The sequence below is a fragment of the Meles meles genome, chromosome 19 (assembly GCF_922984935.1).
Source record: "Meles meles chromosome 19, mMelMel3.1 paternal haplotype, whole genome shotgun sequence".
Lineage (NCBI taxonomy): Eukaryota > Metazoa > Chordata > Mammalia > Carnivora > Mustelidae > Meles > Meles meles.
Genome location: NC_060084.1, coordinates 35,819,295 through 35,838,930, shown reverse-complemented (window position 1 = coordinate 35,838,930; position 19,636 = coordinate 35,819,295). Strand labels below are relative to the sequence as shown.

General features: G+C 37.4%; 1 protein-coding gene and 1 pseudogene across 1 annotated transcript in view; both read right to left on the bottom strand.

The window, feature by feature from the left end:
* Positions 1-4,173: 4,173 nt before the first annotated feature.
* Positions 4,174-19,636, bottom strand: part of C19H16orf87 (chromosome 19 C16orf87 homolog) — a 54,729-nt gene continuing 39,266 nt past the window's right edge. Inside the window, exons 4-6 of the mRNA XM_045986740.1 lie at positions 11,042-11,113; positions 4,980-5,335; positions 4,174-4,441 (exon numbers count right to left, since the gene is read on the bottom strand). Coding sequence (XP_045842696.1) covers positions 4,418-4,441; positions 4,980-5,335; positions 11,042-11,113 — 452 coding nt within the window. The 3' untranslated portion in view covers positions 4,174-4,417. The remainder of the gene's footprint in view (positions 4,442-4,979; positions 5,336-11,041; positions 11,114-19,636) is intronic.
* On the bottom strand, positions 8,106-9,925 carry LOC123931170 (annotated as a pseudogene).

The window sequence follows — 19,636 nt, the reverse complement described above, 5'->3', positions numbered from 1 at the left end:
AGTCTGCTTGAGGATTTCCTTCCCTCTGCCTCGACACACCCCCTTGCGTGCATATGCTTGCACGCTCTCTAATAAATCTTGTTTTGTTTTTTTAAAAGATTTTATGTGCTTATCTGACAAAGAGAGACAGAGACATCACAAGTAGGCAGAAAGGGAGGGGGAAGCAGGTTCCCTGCTGAGCAGAGAACCTGAAGCAGGGCTCAATCCCAGGACCCCAAGATCATGACCTGAGCCAAAGGAAGAGGCTTAAACCAGTGAGCCACCCAGGTGCCCTCAAATAAATCTTTAAAAAAAAAAAAAAAAAAGCTAGTCACTAAACCCAGCCCACACTCAGAGGAGATTACACAAGGGCAATACCAAGAGGCAGGGCTATCTACCCCAGATGCCATGCGTGGGAACTATGATCAATCCACTAAGGATGAACAAAAAGCTAGGAAGTGCCTGAGTCCCTGACTGCATTGTTAAGTACCTACCCCAGTTACAGCCTGTTTGCCTAGATTCCTTATAATGTGAAAGAGGGAAAATAGTTCAAAATAAGACACAGTTCTACCCCCACCAGAATAGATAAGAAGAATAACATCAAATGCTGGGGGGAGCAGGTATAAAATGGTGTAATCTCTTTAGAGAAAGGTCTAGAAAACTAAAATATACACATAGCCTATGACCCGGTGTTGACAGTCTTAGGTATTTATCCAAGAGAAATGAAAACAAATATCCACAAAAAGACTTGTGCAAGAATATTCACAACAACTTTATTTATAATAAGCTCAAACTGTGAAAAAAAATTCCACAAATGTATCAAACAGGTTAATAGAAAAATTGTTATATTCATTTCATGGAATACTAGTCAGCTTTTAAAAGGAATGAAATATTGGTACATACAACAAAATGGATTAATTTAAAAAACATGATGCTTAGTAAAAGAAGCCTTACACAAAAGAGCACATACTATACAATTCCATTTACGTATGGTTCTAGAACAGCCAAAACTATTTCATGGTAGAAAAAAATCAGAGCAGTGTTTGCCTTTAGGGGTAAGAGTGGGGATAAAATGAAAAGGTATGAAAGAACTTTCTGGGCTGACAATAATAGTCTATATCTTATAGGGGGTTTGTGTTACACAAATATTTGCATTTATCAAAACATACTAAACAGTACAATTAACATTTGGACATTTTATCGAATTTAAATTTACAAGAACAAGAGCCTTAAGGCAATACTGAACTCTAGGTAATGATAGGTATGCTGAAGTATTTAGGGTGAAATGTGCTAATGCCTACTACTTTACATTACAATGCATTTTTAAAAAGGATAGCTACATGAGTAGATAAGTGATAAAGCAGAGTAAAATGTCAAATGGTACAATCTAGGTGATTGGCATACAGGTGTTCCCTGTAAAATTTGGGTATTTTGTATGTTTGAAAATTTTTGTAAGTTACAGTAAACAAAACCTACTTATTTAAGCCACTGTTCGTTAGGTTTTCAATGATCTGCTATAAACATATTCCTTACTTAAACTGATACCAAAACAAGGGTTTTCTACAAAGTGGATGAGACTGGCCCTAACACTTATTCATTCATTTAACAAACATTTATTAGGTACTTACCATGTGCTGGACCTTGTGCTCTTGATAGGGGTATGATCTTGTGAGCAAAAAAGTCCCTGCTGTTGTGAATTTTATAATCTAGCACAGAAGATGACAAACACATACTATCACACAAATAAACATATAACTACTGTGATTACAGTTATGAAGGAACCATCCTGGAGTCCTAAGGCCATGGCAAGGGTACCTGACCTACAGTGGGGTGGAGTAATCAGGTAAGATGTCCTGGAGGAAATGTGTGTGACAGGCAGAGTTAATGACATGAAGACCAGAAAGCAGCATGAACAAATTAACTGAGGTCAAAGAAGTGAAAGGGGGCTACTGTGGCAAAAGCACCAACAGAAAGAGGAAGAGTCCAACGCACTGACAGGTCCTAGAAGAGTCCACTTTCCACTGGCTTTGGACGCTATCTCTGTGCCCAAGATCTTTCACGCATACCATTAAAGTGGACTTAAGCAATTAGACCAAGGCAGGAAGTTCTTTAATAACAGCTATTATGTATATAATAAACCAAAATTCAAAGTCACTTTTTTTGTTGTTTTTTTGTTTTTAAGTAAACTCTACCCCATTATGGGGCTCTAACTTATTACAACAAGATCAAGAGTTGCATGCTTTACTGACTGACCAGCCAGGTGCCCCTGAAAGCCACTACTTACTCCTTATTTTGGTTGTCGTTAATTTATTTGACAGACAGAGATCACAAGTAGGCAGAGAGACAGAAGGGCAGAGAGGGACGCAGGGCTCCCCGCGGAGCAGAGAGCCTGACTTGAGGCTCCATCCCAGGACCCTAGGATCATGACCTGAGCCAAAAGCAGAGACTTAACTCACTGAGTCACCCAGGTGCCCTGCCACTTCTTACACCTTTTGCAGTCAGGACCCAAGCTACCTCAGGGACATGGTGGGAAGATGAGATGTAGCAATCTCCACCTCCACTCCTTTCTTTCAATACTCAACCAAGGAGCTTTTGAAAGCTTTGTTTTTGGAGTGCTAAAAGGGTATTTACTATCTCACAACCAAAATACACTAATAGTAGTTCAGGCACAACTCATTCTGTGTGTTTGCTCACAATGAAAAAGGGTTCATTTCTGCCTCTCAAGTCTACACCCCTTGTTGGAGGGGGTAAGGATAATTGATAGGATAATTCAACATCCTATAACTGCTCCTTTCCCTCTCATCACATTTCACTGGTTCTTCTTGGAAGAAACTACTCATTTGGAGTGAACAGGGATATCTGCTGACTTTTTTTTTTTTTTAAGATTTTATTTATTTGACAGACAGAGATCACAAGTAGGCAGAGAAGCAGGCAGAGAGAAAGGAGGAAGCAGGCTCCCTGCTGAGCAGAGAGCCTGATGTGGGGCTCGATCCCAGGATGCTGGGATCATGACCCGAGCTGAAGGCAGAGGCTTTAACCCACTGAGCCACCCAGGCGCCCTACTGCTGACTATTTTAGACCAAAGTCCATCATCTAGCTCTGGAAGTCTAACGAGAGGTCTGAGAAGTGAGGAAAGGATGGATGGCCACAAAGCAACTACTACCCAGACAAAGTAACTATACAACACCACTTTCTTCCACATTGGCCAACCTTCTGTGACCATTTGACATGACCCTTCTGCTTGCTGACTTTCATAGAAAGTCCTTCCCACACCTCTGGTTTAAGCCTTGTTACCCTATCAGTCTGAGCTAAGTCTCAGGCTTCATTCTTGATTCATTCTTCGTTCTTGAGAAGGAATTCACAAAAACATTGACTAGATTCCTTGACAACCCAAGAATGGAGCAGTAAAATCAGCAGGTGACTCCAGACCAGGGCACCCAGCCAGGGGAGTAAATTAGAGCTGAAAGACAGAAACACTCTGCTCACAAAGCCTTGTGTCATAGTACTTGGTCTGCTTCTACCCAAAGGAAGGGAGATTTTTTTTTTTTTTAATTTGCAATAATGCATTCCGTGGTCTTTAATTCTTTGGCTCACAGTCAAATTCTACTTTAGGGGATTTCCATTCCATTCCCTCCATCTTTCCCTCCATTCCTTGCCCTCCCTCCTTCCCTCTATGCCTCTCAAGTAAAATCCATTCCAGATGATTTTCTCACCTCTTAGCTTTTAGGATTCCTTAGCTATCCTTCACAGATTAGACATAGTAGATCATCAGAAGGGAGAGAAGCAGGAAGAGAATCATCCCAATATCTTTAACCCAACTTAATCCATGAATGCCAGAAGTAACTGCAATCTAGCTACATAATCATAAAGAGGCCATTAATTATGGTCTCTGATAGGCTACTTACCTTTTTTTTTTTTTTTTTTAATAAAGAATCATGGATGAAGGACTGGCTTTGTGTGACAGAATAAGTATTATCACTCAAAAGCACCAGTATGCCATGTCTACTGTGTGCACGGCTCTTGTATCAGAAACATGCTGTCAATTCTTTATTCAAAAAATATCTTCCGGGGGTGCCTGGGTGGCTCAGTGGGTTAAAGCCTCTGCCTTCGGCTCAGGTCATGATCCCAGGGTCCTGGGATCGAGCCCCACATCGGGCTCTCTGCTCCAAGGGGAACCTGCTGTCTCCTCTCTCTCTGCCTGCTTGTGATCTCTGTCTGTCAAATAAATAAATAAAATCTTAAAAAAAAAAATATCTTCTGAAAGCCTAAGAGCTTTTGCTTATCCCCCTAAAACCCTCTTTACCCCGATTTTTGCATGGCTGAGTCCTAAGCATCTTTCACACACACACACATATACTCTGGGTTGTTCCACATTCCTCCAATGAAGAAGCTCAAAACTCAGAGGCAGCTTGTAGTTTTCCAGTATATTAGGTATCTTTCAGTCTTCATGTTCTTCCAGGGTCTGGGAAGGTATTAAGTTAAGCCATATGAAACTACCTTTATATAAAAATGAAAATGTTTTTTTCAGAAAAAGAAAAGTTTTATTCAACCAAAATACATTAGCATTAACTGCTTTCCCCCAATGATAAATTTCTCGAAATATATTTAAAATTCAGCATTGTTAAAATTTATTCAAATCCTTCCATTACTGTTCTCTATTAGAGAATGCTCTTTCTTGGAGTTTCAAATGATGACAAATGATACATAATTTCAACTTCTTTACAATAAGATGCTACTGTTAGTTTTGCCTGAGTTAAAAGTAATGGAATACTCTCTTTGCAGACCACCATACAGTTACCAGAACCTTCTTTTTGGTTGCAATGATGGTTTTAACACACTTGGTAACTTCTCCAACATCCAACCATCATCCAGACCACTTTCATTTTTTGTCAAAGTTTATGATATTCTCCAAAATAGGTCTCTGCTCTTTCAAATCTTAAGGTATGAGCACATCTCTAATCATTTCAGTTTGTGATCATCCATCAGTTGGTGTTACCTACCCATTTGTCCAACTTTTTCACCTTTCCTATTGCAGCCAGGTGTCGAGAAATTGTTGTAGCAGAAACTCCTAAGTCTGCTGCGAGGCCTCGAATTGCTGTTTTGGGGTTAGCTTCCACCATGGCTCTCAATTGATCTTCATTTAAAACAGATTTGGGTCTCCCTCGAGGCTCATTTTTCAGACTCAGATCCCCAGAACGAAATTTTTCGAACCACCAACGGGTAGTCCTTTCACTAACAGAGCCTTTTCCAAAGACAGAATTGATGTTTCTACTTGCTGTGGCTGCACTGTGTCCTAGTTTAAATTCATATAAAAATAGTATTCGCAAATCTTTCAAAGATATGGTATTGTTCACTTCTGCGGAGGAAATAAATAATAAAAATTCAGCCATTGAAGAAAACTGAAGACCATAATATCATTATGAATACTAAACAACACAACTGAAAATAGACCTGACATCAACTTTATCAATCATGGTCAAGTCTCAACTAGTCAAATATCAGCAATTTCATCTGAAGGATACATGTTTTCATCACTGTGTTCTGCTGCCATCAGTTTATATCAGGCAGATGATTTATAGTAGGAATACGATTTCCAGTGGTTTTATAAGCATCATCATAAAAGAAATACTTCTGAACTAAAATATGAGTTCTGCTTTTAAATCTAGGAACTTAGGCCTGCCACACAATTTTTTCAGTACTATCAAATTAAGATCTCAGATCAAATTAATCCTTGGAAAAAATTTCTCCCATAATGGGTTGATAAATACCTGCTTCTGATGTTTTCTGACAGAAGTATTCATAGGTTTTCCTTTCCCCCATTTCATATGATCTGAATGACTGCTACTTCACAAGTTCTTTATATTTTCTAAATCCTTATTTACTATGGAATTTTTCTTCTTTTGCCTATTTTTGGGCTTCATAGTTAATTTTGGTGGAAATGAATGAAAATAATATTTCAGGTATGTGAAAGAACTGTTTTCCATTTTCTCCTGGCATTCACGTATTCTAATGGCCCTAGGGTCCACTGCCCAGTGGACTTTTTAAAAAATACAACCATAACAAACATGTGCCCTAAACCTACCAAAGGTTAAAAAGGAGAGGGAGAGAGATAGAGAGAGGGATTAATTCAGCAAAGTTCCAATCTGGACAATGTTTGGGAGCAATCTTGGGGTAGGAAGGGGAAGTTTTTCTTTTCAGCAGCTTTAATTCCAGCCCCTTATAAGTATATATTACTCCAATAGTAACTTTTCTGCCTTTTTCCTCCCCTATGCTTCCAAGACAATAAAGTGGAAAATAATTCTATTTCTTTCTACCATCACTTGAGTTCTAAACTATTTCAAATAAGTTGATAATCTTCTTTACAAAAGCAGAAAAAAAAAATTCTGACCTCAACCATAATATATTGTTACAAAAAAAAATATATATATATATATATATATATATATATTGCAATTGTAAGATAAATATTAGGAAGGTGAGCAGCTTTATTTTAGCCCCTAAGTCACTGAAAGCAATTACCCTATTATTCATAAAGGGAACAGGAATAGGGAGAGAGGTCTCCCATTATATACTATTATATTAGTAGGTTTAATTAATGCAAGAAGCCACCTCTTCCACTTCCAACACACTACTTGAGATATAACCAAAAAACAAAACTTGTTTTAATACAGAGCTAAATCCAAAAGCAAAAGAGAATTTCCCAAGTGCAAAAAAGTAGGAAACACTAACAAAAAACCACAGTGGTGAAGGGGCACGTTAACAGAATTCATATCTCAGAACTACATACAAATAATGGAACAATCTGAAACAGAGACATTTTAAGAAAAAAGTATGACATTTTAAAGCATGCCTTTAATGTTCAAAGAGAAAACAAAGAAACAGATTTCACTAAGCAAGTACAGGCCATTGTAAAGGAAAAAAATTTCCACATTTTATTTAGTTGTCACATTTCCTTAGTTTCCTCCAATCTCTGACAATGCCTTGGTATTCTCTAATTTTCATGACCTTGACTCTTGAAGAGTACTGATTGCTTTACCTTGTCAAATACATTTCATTTGGATTTGGCTAATGTTTTCTAATGATTGGACTAAGGTTATACATTTTTGGCAAGAATACAAAGAAATGATGCATCCTTTATCATGGATTTCAAGATGTATGTTTTGTTATTGTGATGTTCACCTTGATCACTGACTAAGATAAATTTTGGCAGGCTTTATCCCATTAAAATTACTATCTTTGCCTTTGTGATTAATGAAGATCTTGGAGAACATACTTTGAATCTATACTTTTCCTCAAATTTTCACTCACAAATTTTAGAATCGATTGGTTATTGAATCGATTATTACAATGTTTAGCTAATGCTTATTTTCTACTTCCCTCAAACCATCCAGCCTTCCAAGGTTATTAACTGGAATTTACTATAAGTGAAAACTGTTCATTTCCCCATTTATATCTATATCAGTATGGACTCATAGATATTTATTATTCCATGGATTATAATCCAATGATTTCATTATTTCTTTTGCTAAAATTGCTCCATATCTGGCCATTAGAACTCTTTCAGTATGGTTCTCAAGTTCTTTCACACTATCCCCCCATTTTTTTTCTTTAAGCATTTTGTTACCTGGCATACATCAAGATGTTCCAGGCACCTTTACCAACCACTTCTCCAAGAAATGGAGAATCAGAAGTAAAAAAACTGGATCCTAGGTTTGTTCATTAGTCACTCTCAGTGGAAACAGCTAAGAAACATATATATATAATGATATCTCAGATTCCAAACCAACCCACCAGAGTTCATTTTAGCCTTCTTCTTTCTCTATTTGTGAAAAACCCAGTTTTTATTGTCTAAAACATATTTGCCTATTTGTTCAGTTAGAGTATACACAGAATTGTTAATCTATGCCCTTGTGACAAATATATTTACTGACTATATTACAGCATTAATGTGCAATTCTTTTAATCTTTACCATTACAGTATCCAATCAAGATATTATTTTCCGAAACAACTTGGAATACAGTTCTTTTCTTCCCCAACCCCTCTAATGTCACTCCTTCCTCACTAGTTCCCATATCCTCACTTTCTTGCACTCCTTTCCCACCTACCCCCTGTAGATTACCAATAATCACTTTGGCTTCCAGTTTATCCTCCCAATATTGATTCTACAAAAACAAGCAGATACACGTGTACTGTCTCTTATCTCTTTCTATCTTACACAGAAGACCATATACTATACTCTTGTGCTTTACTTTTGTCATTTAACAGTATATTATCTCAGAAACATTCCATATTTGTTGATACAGACCATTCTCATTCTTTCTTTTTCAACACAGCTCCATTACTCTACTGAATGGATATATCATATTTTAATCACTTTTCTATGTATGGACATTTAAACAGTTTCTAATATTTCGCAATTACATTGCATTACACTGCCGCAGTGAATATCTGTGTGTATGTATTTTTATACTGTTAGAGTGTATCTAAATGGCAGAGTCCCAGAAATGGTTTTGCTGGGTCAAAAAGTAAATAAATATATATATAGCATTTTTTTAAAAGATTTTCTTTATTTGAGAGAGAGAGAGAGATCACAAGTAGGCAGAGAAACAGGCAGAGAGGTTGGGGGAAGCAGGCTCCCTGCTGAGCAGAGAGCCCAATGCGAGGCTCAATCCCAGGACCCTGAAACCATGACCTGAGCTGAAGGCAGAGGATTAACCCACTGAGCCACCCAGGTGCCCCCATATACAATATTTTTAAGTATTGCCACATTTCCCTTTGGAAGGCTATAACAATTCACATTTTCACCAGCAATGTATGAGAGTGCCATTTCTCCACAGCTTCACCAACAAGTATATTGTCATATTTTAAAGCTTTTGCCATTGATAGGTATTATTTTCATTTGCATTTCTTTAATTATGAGTAAATTTGAACATTTTTTCCATATATTTTAGGCCATTACTATGTCTTATTTTTTTGTGAGTTGTCTCTTCATATCTGATTCCCATTATATCAGACTTTTGTAACTTTGTCCTCAAATTTTTTGTTTTGAAAATCTCAAAACCACTGTTTATTATCAAGGTGAACTCTAGGCTTCACAACAGACTTTATATCAATAGAATTTCTGGTAGCAAGTATGAGCACCAGGGCCCCCAAACTTTTTTTTTTTTAAAGATTTTATTTATTTATTTGACAGAGAGAAATCACAAGAGAGGCAGGCAGAGAGAGAGGAAGGGAAGCAGGCTCTCCGCTGAGCAGAGAGCCCGATGTGGGACTCGATCCCAGGACCTGAGATCATGACCTGAGCTGAAGGCAGCGGCTTAACCCACTGAGCCACCCAGCTGCCCCAAACTTTTTTTTTTTTTTAAGATTTAATTTATTTATTTGATAGACAGAGATTACAAGTAGGCAGAGAGGCAGGCAAAGAGGAGGAAGCAGGTTCCCCGCCAAGCAGACAGCCCGATGCGGGGCTCAATCCCACGACCCGGAGACCATGACCTGAGCCGAAGGCAGAGGCTTCAACCCACTGAGCCACCCAGGCGCCCCGCCCCCAAACCTTTTGAAGTTACTGAGACAGGGATCAGCTACCCCCCAGCAGAGTTTGGTCATACTGAATGAAAATGGCTTTGAGCTCCTTCTTGGAAGTCTCATCAATGTATTTCTGATAATAAGGATCCCAGGGCTTTGGAGTTATGCTAGCAGATTGTGCAAATCTGGGTCATGTGACCACCACCCTTCACACAGACTCAGATGCCCACCCCAAGAAATCATTCCCTGCCCAGAAGCAGAACAGATTCCAGTAGCTTGTACTGCTGTGTGCACTGCTGGATCATCTCCAGGGGCTGCCCATTCACCTGGATAGGCTGCTGCCCCATCTGCAACCAGAGCTGTGGCCATCTGCTTTTGTCCAAGGACCTGCAGAGACTGCAGAAGGCCCTTGGACTGCATGGCTACCAATGCAGACAAGAGCTCCTCACCACACGGTGCCACAACCAGAAAACCTTTTGTCCCTCAAATTTTAAGAGCTGTTTAAATATAAAAAATATTGTCCTTTTTATGTGGTTATATTGAGTATTTTCACCCAGTTTCTTTTTGACAAACTTTTATTTATAGGATTTTTTATTATCTAAGAATTTAATGTAGTGAAATTTATCAGTCTTTTCTTTTACTGCTTCTGTATTTTAAGTAACAGAAAGCCTTTTTCTACACCAAGATTATAGAGGAATTAACTAATAGTGGAGGATAGACATTTTTTTAAAAAGATTTTATTTATTTGACAGAGAGAGATCACAAGCAGGCAGAGCAGCAGGCAGAGAGAGAGGGGGAAGCAGACTCCCCGCTGAGCAGAGAGCCTGATGCGGGGCTCGATCCCAGGACCCTAAGATCATGACCTGAGCCAAAGGCAGAGGCTTAACCCACTGAGCCACCCAGGCACCCCAAAGATAGCCCTTTTAATAATAGTGCAGGGACAAGTGGGCAGATTTGGAAAATGCTAAAAGTGGGTCACTCATTGTTCCATGAAAAAGAAAGTAGATCATCTTTCAAAAAAGTTCCCAAAAACTTTCCAAAGTTTAGCAAAGTTGTACGGTACAAGAGCAAAAAATCAGTTCTGTTTTATACACCAGTGATGAATAATCTGAATAAAAAACTGAGAAAGCAATTCCATTTATACTAGCATCAAAATAATAAAATACTTAGGAATAAATCTAAGGAGGTAAGACTTTTTTTTAAGATTTTATTTATTTATTTGACAGAGAGAAAGAAAAAGAACACAAGCAGGGAGAGGGAGGCAGAGGGAGAAGCAGACTCCCCGCAGACCAAGAAGCAGACACAGGGCTTGATCCCACAACCCTGGGATCATGACCTGAGCTGAAGGCAGACACAACCAAGTAAGCCACCCAGGTGCCCCAGAAGGTAAGACTTTTATGCTGAAAACACTGTTGAAAGAAATTAAACAAGATCTAAATAAATGAAAAGACAATCATATTCATAGGCAGGAAGACTTAATATCATTAAGATGTCAATATTATCCAAAGCAATCTAAAGATTCAACATAATCCCTACCAAAAATCCAACAGCGTTTTTGGCAGAAATGGAAAAGCAGATCCTTGTTTTCATACAAAATTGCAAGGAACCCTGAATAACCAAAATAATCTTGAAAAAGAGTAAAATTGATGAACTCACACTTCTAACTTTGAAACTTACTACAAATACACAATAATTAAAGCAATATGATATGGGCATAAGAACAAACATAAAGACCAATGGAACAGAAAGCCCAGAAATAAACCCTCACACATATGGTCAACTGATTTTCAACAAGGGTGGGAAGACCATTTAGTGGGAAAGGATGGTTTCTCAACATGGTACTGAGAAAACTGTATATCTACATGCAGTGTGAATCTGGACCATAAACCATACCACATACAAAAATTAATTCAAAAATGGATCAGAGACCTAAATGTAAAAACTAAAATTACAAAAGTCTTAAAAAGAACATTGAGGAAAATGTTCATGGCATTGGGATTTGGCAACAATTTAATGAATATGACAACGAAAGCAAAACAAACAAACAAAAAAAAACAAACGGGTAAACGGGACTACATCTAAATCTAAAACTTCTGTGCCAAAGATACAATCAATAGTGAAAAGGCAAACTACAGAATGGAGTATTTGCAAACCACATATCTGATAAGGGGTAAATATCCAGAACATATAAAGAGCTCCTACAACTCAACAACAAAATACAAATAGTTTGATTTTTATTTATTTTTTTAATAGTCTAAATTTTAAATGAGCAAAGGACTTACATAAATGTTTCTCCAATAAAAATATACACATGGACAAGGATTTGAAAAGATGCTCAGCATCATTAATCATTAAGGAAAGGCAAGACAAAACCACAATTATCAACTCATACCCATTAGGATAGCTACTAACCAAAGAAAATAACAAGTATCGGCAAAGATAAAGAGAAATTGGAATGCTTGAGCACAATTGTTGGGAATGGAAAATGGTGCAAGCCTCTATGGAAAACAATCATGTTGGCTTCTCAAAAAATTAAAAATAGAATTACCATATGATCCAATAATTCTACTTCTGGGAATATATGGAAAAGATCTGAAAACAGAGTCTCAAAGAGGTATTTATACACCCACATTCAGAGCATCATTATTCATAACAGCCAAAAGGCAGAAACAACCCAAATGTCCATCAATCAATAAATGTATAAACAAAACATAATAATTGCATATAACAGAATATTATTCAGCCTTGAAAAGAAAGGAAATTCTGACACATGTTACAACACACATGAACTGTGAAGACATGATGCTAAGTAAAATAACCTGGCTACAGAAAGACAAATACTGTATGATTCTACTTATGACATACCTAGAATAGTCCTATTCTTAGAGACAGAAAAGAATAGACCTTAGCAGGGGACCAGGGGGGTGGGGGCAGGAAGGAATGGGAGTTGTTTAAGGTTATAGAGTATTCAGTTTGGGGAGATAAAAATGTTCTGGAGATTGATAGCACAAAGATGTGAAACTACTTAACAGTAATGAACTACATACTTGAAAATGTAGATGGCAGGGGCGCCTGGGTGGCTCAGTGGGTTAAAGCCTCTGCCTTTGGCTCAGGTCATGATCCCAGGGTCCTGGGATCGAGCCCCGCATCAGGCTCTCTGCTCAGCGGGGAGCCTGCTTCCCCTTCTCTCTGCCTGTCTCTCTGCCTACTTGTGATCCCTCTCTCTCTCTGTCAAATAAATAAATAAATAAAATCTTAAAAAAAAAAAAGAAAACATAGATGGCAAATTTCATATTTTGTATGTTAGCACAATTAACAATAAAAATCAAAGAAAAATTAGATAAGTTGGATCTCATCAAAATTGAGAATTTTGGGGGTGCCTGGGTGGCTCAGTGGGTTAGGCCTCTGCCTTCGGCTCAGGTCATGATCCCAGGGTCCTGGGATTGAGCCCCGCATCGGGCTATCTGCTCAGCAGGGAGCCTGCTTCCCTTCCTCTCTCTCTGTCTGCCTCTCTGCCTACTTGTGATCTCTCTCTCTGTCAAATAAATAAATAAAAATCTTAAAAAAAAATTAAGAATTTTGTTCATCAAAGGACACTATCAAGAAAGTGAAAAGAGGGGCGCCTGGGTGGCTCATGGATTAAGCCTCAGGTCATGATCTCAGGGTCCTGGAATCGAGCTCGGCATTGGGCTCTCTGTACAGCAGGAAGCCTGCTTCCCCCTTTCTCTCTGCCTGCCTCTCTGCCTGCTTGTGATCTCTCTTTGTCAAATAAATAAATAAAATCTTTAAAAAAAAAGAAAGTGAAAAGACAAGTGTCAAAAAAATACTTGCAAATCATACTTCTGACAAGGGCTTGATACAGAAAATACATTAAGAGCTTCTATAGCTTAAAAAACAACCAAAACAACCCAATTAAAAATGGGCAAATGAACTGAATAGACATTTCTCCAAAGAAGATATACAAATGGCCAATAAGCCCATGAAATGATGCTTAACACTGTTAGTCTTTAGGGAAATGAATAACAAAACCCAGTAAGGTGACACCTGGATGGTTCAGTCAGTTAAGTGTCCGCCTTCAGCTCAGGTCATGATCCCAGGCTCCCAGGATCAAGACCCGCAACCGGCTCCTTGGGAGCCTGTTTCTCCTTCTGCCTGCCGCTCACTCTGCTTGTGGTCTCTCTGACAAATAAATAAAACAAAATAAAATAAATCTTTAAAAACAAAACAACAACAAAAACCAGTAAGATTAACAGTTATACCTACTAAGGTGGCAATAATTTAAAAAAAAACAAAAAACAAACAAACAGAAAAACATATGAGGGGCACCTGGGTGGTTCAGTCAGTTAAGCATTAGACTCTCGATTTCAGCTCAGGTCATATCTCAGGGTCATGAGATGAAGCCTGGAGTCAGGCTCCTCGCTGGGCATGGAGCCTGCTTAAGATTTTCTCTGCCCCTCCCCCACCTCCTCCCACCTCCACTTACACACTCTTTCTCTCTTAAAAAAAGAAAAAAAAAATGGAAAATCTAACAAATTTGGTAAGAATAAGAGAAATTGGAACCTCTGGGCATTACTTGTGGGAATGTAAAACAGCACAACCACTATGGAAAACAGTTTGGCATTTCCTCAAAAGGTTAAACTCAGAACTACCATATGACCCAGAAATTCTATTCCTAGGTATATATCCAAAAGAACTGAAACCACGGGTTTGAACAGGTATCGCTACATCAATGTTCATTACAACAACCCTAGTTGTTGCCCATCAGCAGATGGATTAAAAAATGTGGTATATACATAAATGGTAATTACTCAGACATAAAAAATAATGAAAATTAAATATATGCTACAGGGATGCCTGGGTGGCTCAGTTGGTTAAGCGGCTGCCTTCGGCTCAGGTCATGATCCCAGCGTCCTGGGAGCGAGTCCCATATCGGGCTCCTTGCTCAGCAGGGAGCCTGCTTCTCCCTCTGCCTCTGCCTGCCTCTCTGCCTACTTGTGATCTCTCTCTCTGTCTCTCTCGCTCTGACAAATAAATAAATAAAATATTTTAAAATATATATATATATATGCTACAATATGGGTAGACCTTGAAAACATTATAATTAACAAAATAAGCCAGACATAGAAGGACAAATATATATATATATATATACATACAGTGCCTGGAATAGGCACATTTACAGAGATACGAAGGAGAGATTGCCAGGGATTGGAGGGAGGTGTGTGGGGGTGGGGCAGAGGTGTGGAGGAAGAGATTGTTTAATGGGTATGGGTTTATGTTGGGGATGATAAAGTTTGAAGTGAAACAGCAGTGATAGAGACACAGTATTGTGAATGTTTTTAATGCCACTGAATTGTACACTTATAAATGGTTAAAATGATAAATATGTTATATATATTTTACCACAATAAAAAAAAAGAAGTTCAACTTTACCCTAGTGGTCTGAAATACCGCCTTTGTCATATACTAACTTTTCATATGAATTTGGGTCTAATTCTGCACTTTTTATTCTTCTCCACTGGTCTATTTGTCCCTGCCAATCCCATGACAATGTTTTAATTACAGAGGCTCTACAATATATATATATATATATTTGTTAATTATTTTAATTAAGTAGGCTCCACATACCATGTGGGCCTTGAACTCACAGTGCTGAAATCAAGAGTTGCATGCTCTACCAACTGAACCAGCCAGGTACCCCAAGGCTTTATAATATATTTTAATGACAATACAGCTATCCAACCCTGATAGTTTCTCTTTTTCAGTATTTTCCTAGTTATTTCTAAAATCAGTTTTATTGGGACGCCCAGGTGACACAGTCGGTTAAGCAACCAACTCTTGATTTTTGCTCAGGTCATAATCTCAGGGTCCTGAGATTAAGCCCCAAGTTGGGCTCTGTGCTCAGCGTGGAGTGTGCTTGAGATTGTCTCTCCCTCTCCCTTTGCCCCTCCTTCTCATGCTCTTTCTCTCTCTCTAAAGTAAATAAATCTTTAAAAAATAAATAAATAAAATATATAATAAATAAAATATAATCAGTTTTATTGAGATATAATTCACATCCCATAAAATTTACCCATTTAAAATGTACAATTCAGTGGTGAGTTTTTTTTGTTTGTTTGTTTGTTTGTTTTTAGTGGTTGTGGTTTTTTTTTTAAGATTTTATTTATTTATTTGACAGAGAGAGATCATAAGCAGGCAGAGAGGCAGGCAGAGAGAGGAAGGGAAACAGGCTCCCTGCCGAGCAGAGAACCCGATGCTGGGCTCGATCCCAGGACCCTGGGATTGTGACCTGAGCCGAAGGCAGAGGCTTTAACCCACTGACCCACCCAAGCGCCCCACAATTTAGTGGTTTTTAGTATACTCACAGGATTGTAAATCCAATTTTAGGACATTTTTCCACCTCCAAAAGAAACTCTGTACCAATTAACGATTGTTTCCCATTCTCCCCCATCTCTTTCCCAGCCCTAAACCATTAATCTATTTACTATCTATAAATTTGCCTACGTGGACATTTTCTATAATTGGAATCATAAAAGTATATGATCTTTTGTGACTCTTTTTACTGTCAGATATTATTCCATCGTATGGATATACATTTGTTTTTCATCAGTTGATGGATATCAGGACTGTTTCTACCTTTTAGCTATTATGAATAATACTGCTATTAACATTCATGTATAAGTTCTTGCATCCACTTCTGTTTTCAACTCTCTTGAGTTTAAACGTAAGAGTGGAATTGTGGATCATAACTCTGTATTTAATCATTTGAGGAACAGGCAGATTGTTTTCAAAGTATCTGCACCATTTTGCATTCCTAAAAGCAGCATATGAGGGTTTCAACTTCTCTACTTCTTCATCAATACTTATTATTTTTCTCTTATTATTGCATCTTAGTGATGTGAAGTAGTATCTCGTGATTTTGATTTGCACTTCCCTAATGACTAATAATGTTGAACATCTTTTGATGTACTTATTGGTCATTTGTATATCTTCTTTGGACAAATTCCTTCAAATCCTCTGCCCTTTTTTTAAATTAGGTTATTTCTCTTTTTATTATTGAAGAGTAAGAGTATATATTAGGGGGGGGTGCCTGTGTGGCTCAGAGGGTTAAGCCTCTGCCTTCTGCTCAGGTCATGGCCTCAGAGTCCTGGGATTGAGTCCTGCATTGGGTTCTCTGCTCGGCAGGGAGCTTGCTTCCCTCTCCCTCTCTGCCTACTTGTGATCTCTCTGTATCAAATAAATAAAATCTTTAAAAAAAGAAAAGAGTATATATTAGGGATACAAATCCCTTATCAGATATGTGATTTAAAAATAGTTTTTTCCCATTCTACAAGTTGTCTTGATATCATCTGCAGCAAAAAAAAAAGTTTTAAATGTTGATATAGCCCTATTTATTTACTTATTCATGTCATTCGAGCTTTATATGTCATATTTAAGAAACACTGCCTAACTCAAAGTCACTAAGATTTACTGTTATGCTTTCCTCTAGGAGTTTTATAGTTTTGTTAGCTCTTACATTTAGGTTTGTAATATATTTTGATTAATTTTTTTAAGTTTTTTTAAAATTTTATTTTAGAGATACAAAGTGAGAGAGAGTACACAGCAGAGTGAGAGGGAGATGCAGACTCCATGTTGAGTCTAGTGCAGGGCTTGATCCCACAACCTAGAGATCATGACCTGACCTAAAATCAAGAGTTGGATGCTCAACCAACTGCGCCACCCAGGCATCCCATATTTTGAATTAATTTTTATGTATGGCATGAGATAGGGTGCCAACTTCATTCTTTTGCAAATCCAGCATGGTATCTCAATACCATTTGTTGAAAAAACTATTCTTCCCATTTTATTTCCTTAGACCTTTACTAAAAGTCAATTGATAATTTTTATGGCTATTTTTGCATGTTTATTTCTCCAAATGAACCTTAAAATCAGCTTGTCTAACTCAATAAAACAACTTGTTTGGATTTTTATTAAAATTGTATTGGGGCGCCTGGGTGGCTCAGTTGTTAAGCATCTGCCTTCGGCTCAGGTCGTGATTCCAGGGTCCTGGGATCTAGCCCTGCATCAAGCCCCACAATGGGCTCCCTGCTCAGCCAGAAGCCTGCTTCTCCCTCTCCCACTCCCCTTGCTTGTATTCCCTCTCTCACAGTCCCTGTCTCTGTCAAAAAAATAAATAAAATCTTTAAAAATAAATAAATAAATTTTAAAGAAAAAACTTGCATTGATTTTATAAATTAACTTAGAAGGATTAACATCTTTATGATGTCGAATCATCCTATTCAAGAACAAGGGATGTTTTACCATTTGCTTAAATCTGCTTCAGTATCTTTTAGGAGTGTTTAAAATTTTCCTTGTATAAGTTTTAGGTCATTCTTACTAAATTTATTCCTAAAGATTTAACTCTCCATGTTGCTATTGTAAATGCGCTTTTCTCTAACATTATGTTCAGTATAAGCTATTTCTATATATGAAAGCTGTTTTTTTATGTTAATTTTAAATCCTGATCCTTCACTTGATTCTTTTACTGTATTGAGTTACTTTTATTATTGATTTCCTGGAGTCCAGCTATACTATGATCTGCAAATAGATATTGTTCTACTTGTTCTTTACCACTTCTATGCTTCTTCTTGATTTCTCTTATCTAATTGTCTTGGCTACTTTACCTCTAACATAATGCAGAAAAGTAGTGAAGATAGTGACAATGTCTGCCTTGTTCCTGAAACTGAAATGGAATGCCTGTAGAGTTTCTCCATTTAAATAAGATACTACCTTTAATGCTAAAATATACACTTCATCAAGTTAAGTAAGTACTCTTCAAATCCTATTCTCTTAAGTGTCTCTATCATGAATGGGTACTTAATTTTGCCAAAGGTTTTCTTAGAATCTACAGAGATAATCTTATGTTTTTTCTTTATATTTATTAACATGGTATATAATACTAATAGGTTTCCTTATATTGCACCAATCCTGCATTCCTGGAATAAATCCTGCCTTAGAACTTCTGCCTTTGTTTTTTCCTCTGCCTAGAATCTACTTTCTCTGGTTTTCATATGTCTAGCCCCTTCATCTATTCAGACCTTATAAAATATCTCCTCCTCAGAGATGCATTCCCTGGACCACTCAATCAAAAGTAGCCTTCTAGCTAACCTATAGGACAGTACCCTATTTTAATTTCCTACCCAGCACTTATTACTAGCTGATATTCTCCCTGTATATCCCATATGTATATTCCTATGCAAATATCTTCAACTGCTACAACAGTAATAAACCTGTCTTAGAAGTAGATTTATTGCTGTATGCCCAAGATATATAGTACCTGGCATATGTTGGGCGCTCAACAGTTGTTTGCAATAAATCTACTATCATTATGGGCTCACTACTGATACAACATGTGATTTTATCATAGGAATAAAAAAGCAGTAACAAAACTCACCTTTGAATACACTTAGGGCATAAGTCTAGACTTCCCAACATTAAAGAGAAAGCTAGAAACTCAAACAAAATTGAAGCAGGCAATTTTTTAGATAGTCTAAATCAGCGAATCAAAAAAACGCTGCTAATTAAAAAATTATGATACTAAAATCAAGGTTTCCTTTCTTCCAATTAACATTTTCTAATTAAAATTTCTCATTAAAATTTGTTATAAAATTTATCAGTAAAGGAGTTAACATTTAAATTGGATAAAGAATAAATCAATGTAAATGACTTATTGTATCCAATAAAAACCAAAGATACTGAGTGTATAAGCTTGATGATTCACAAATCTATACCCCTGGGGCAAATAATACATTGTATGTTAATAAAAATAATTTTTAAAAAAGTATTCTTCAATAGGGACGCCTGGGTTGCTTAGTTGGTTGGGCGGCTGCCTTCGGCTCAGGTCATGATCCCAGTGTCCTGGGATCGAGTCCCACATCGGGCTCCTTGTTCGGCAGGGACCCTGCTTCGCCCTCTGCCTCTGCCTGTGCTTGCTCTCTCTCTCTCTCTCTAATAAATGAATAAAATCTTTAAAAAAAAAAGTATTCTTCAATAGATTTTAGTATTATAATTCCACCAGCAAAAAAAAAAAAAAAATTAACTCACAAAAATTAATTTTAATTTATGTAATGGAAACCATAAAAAAAGGAAAGG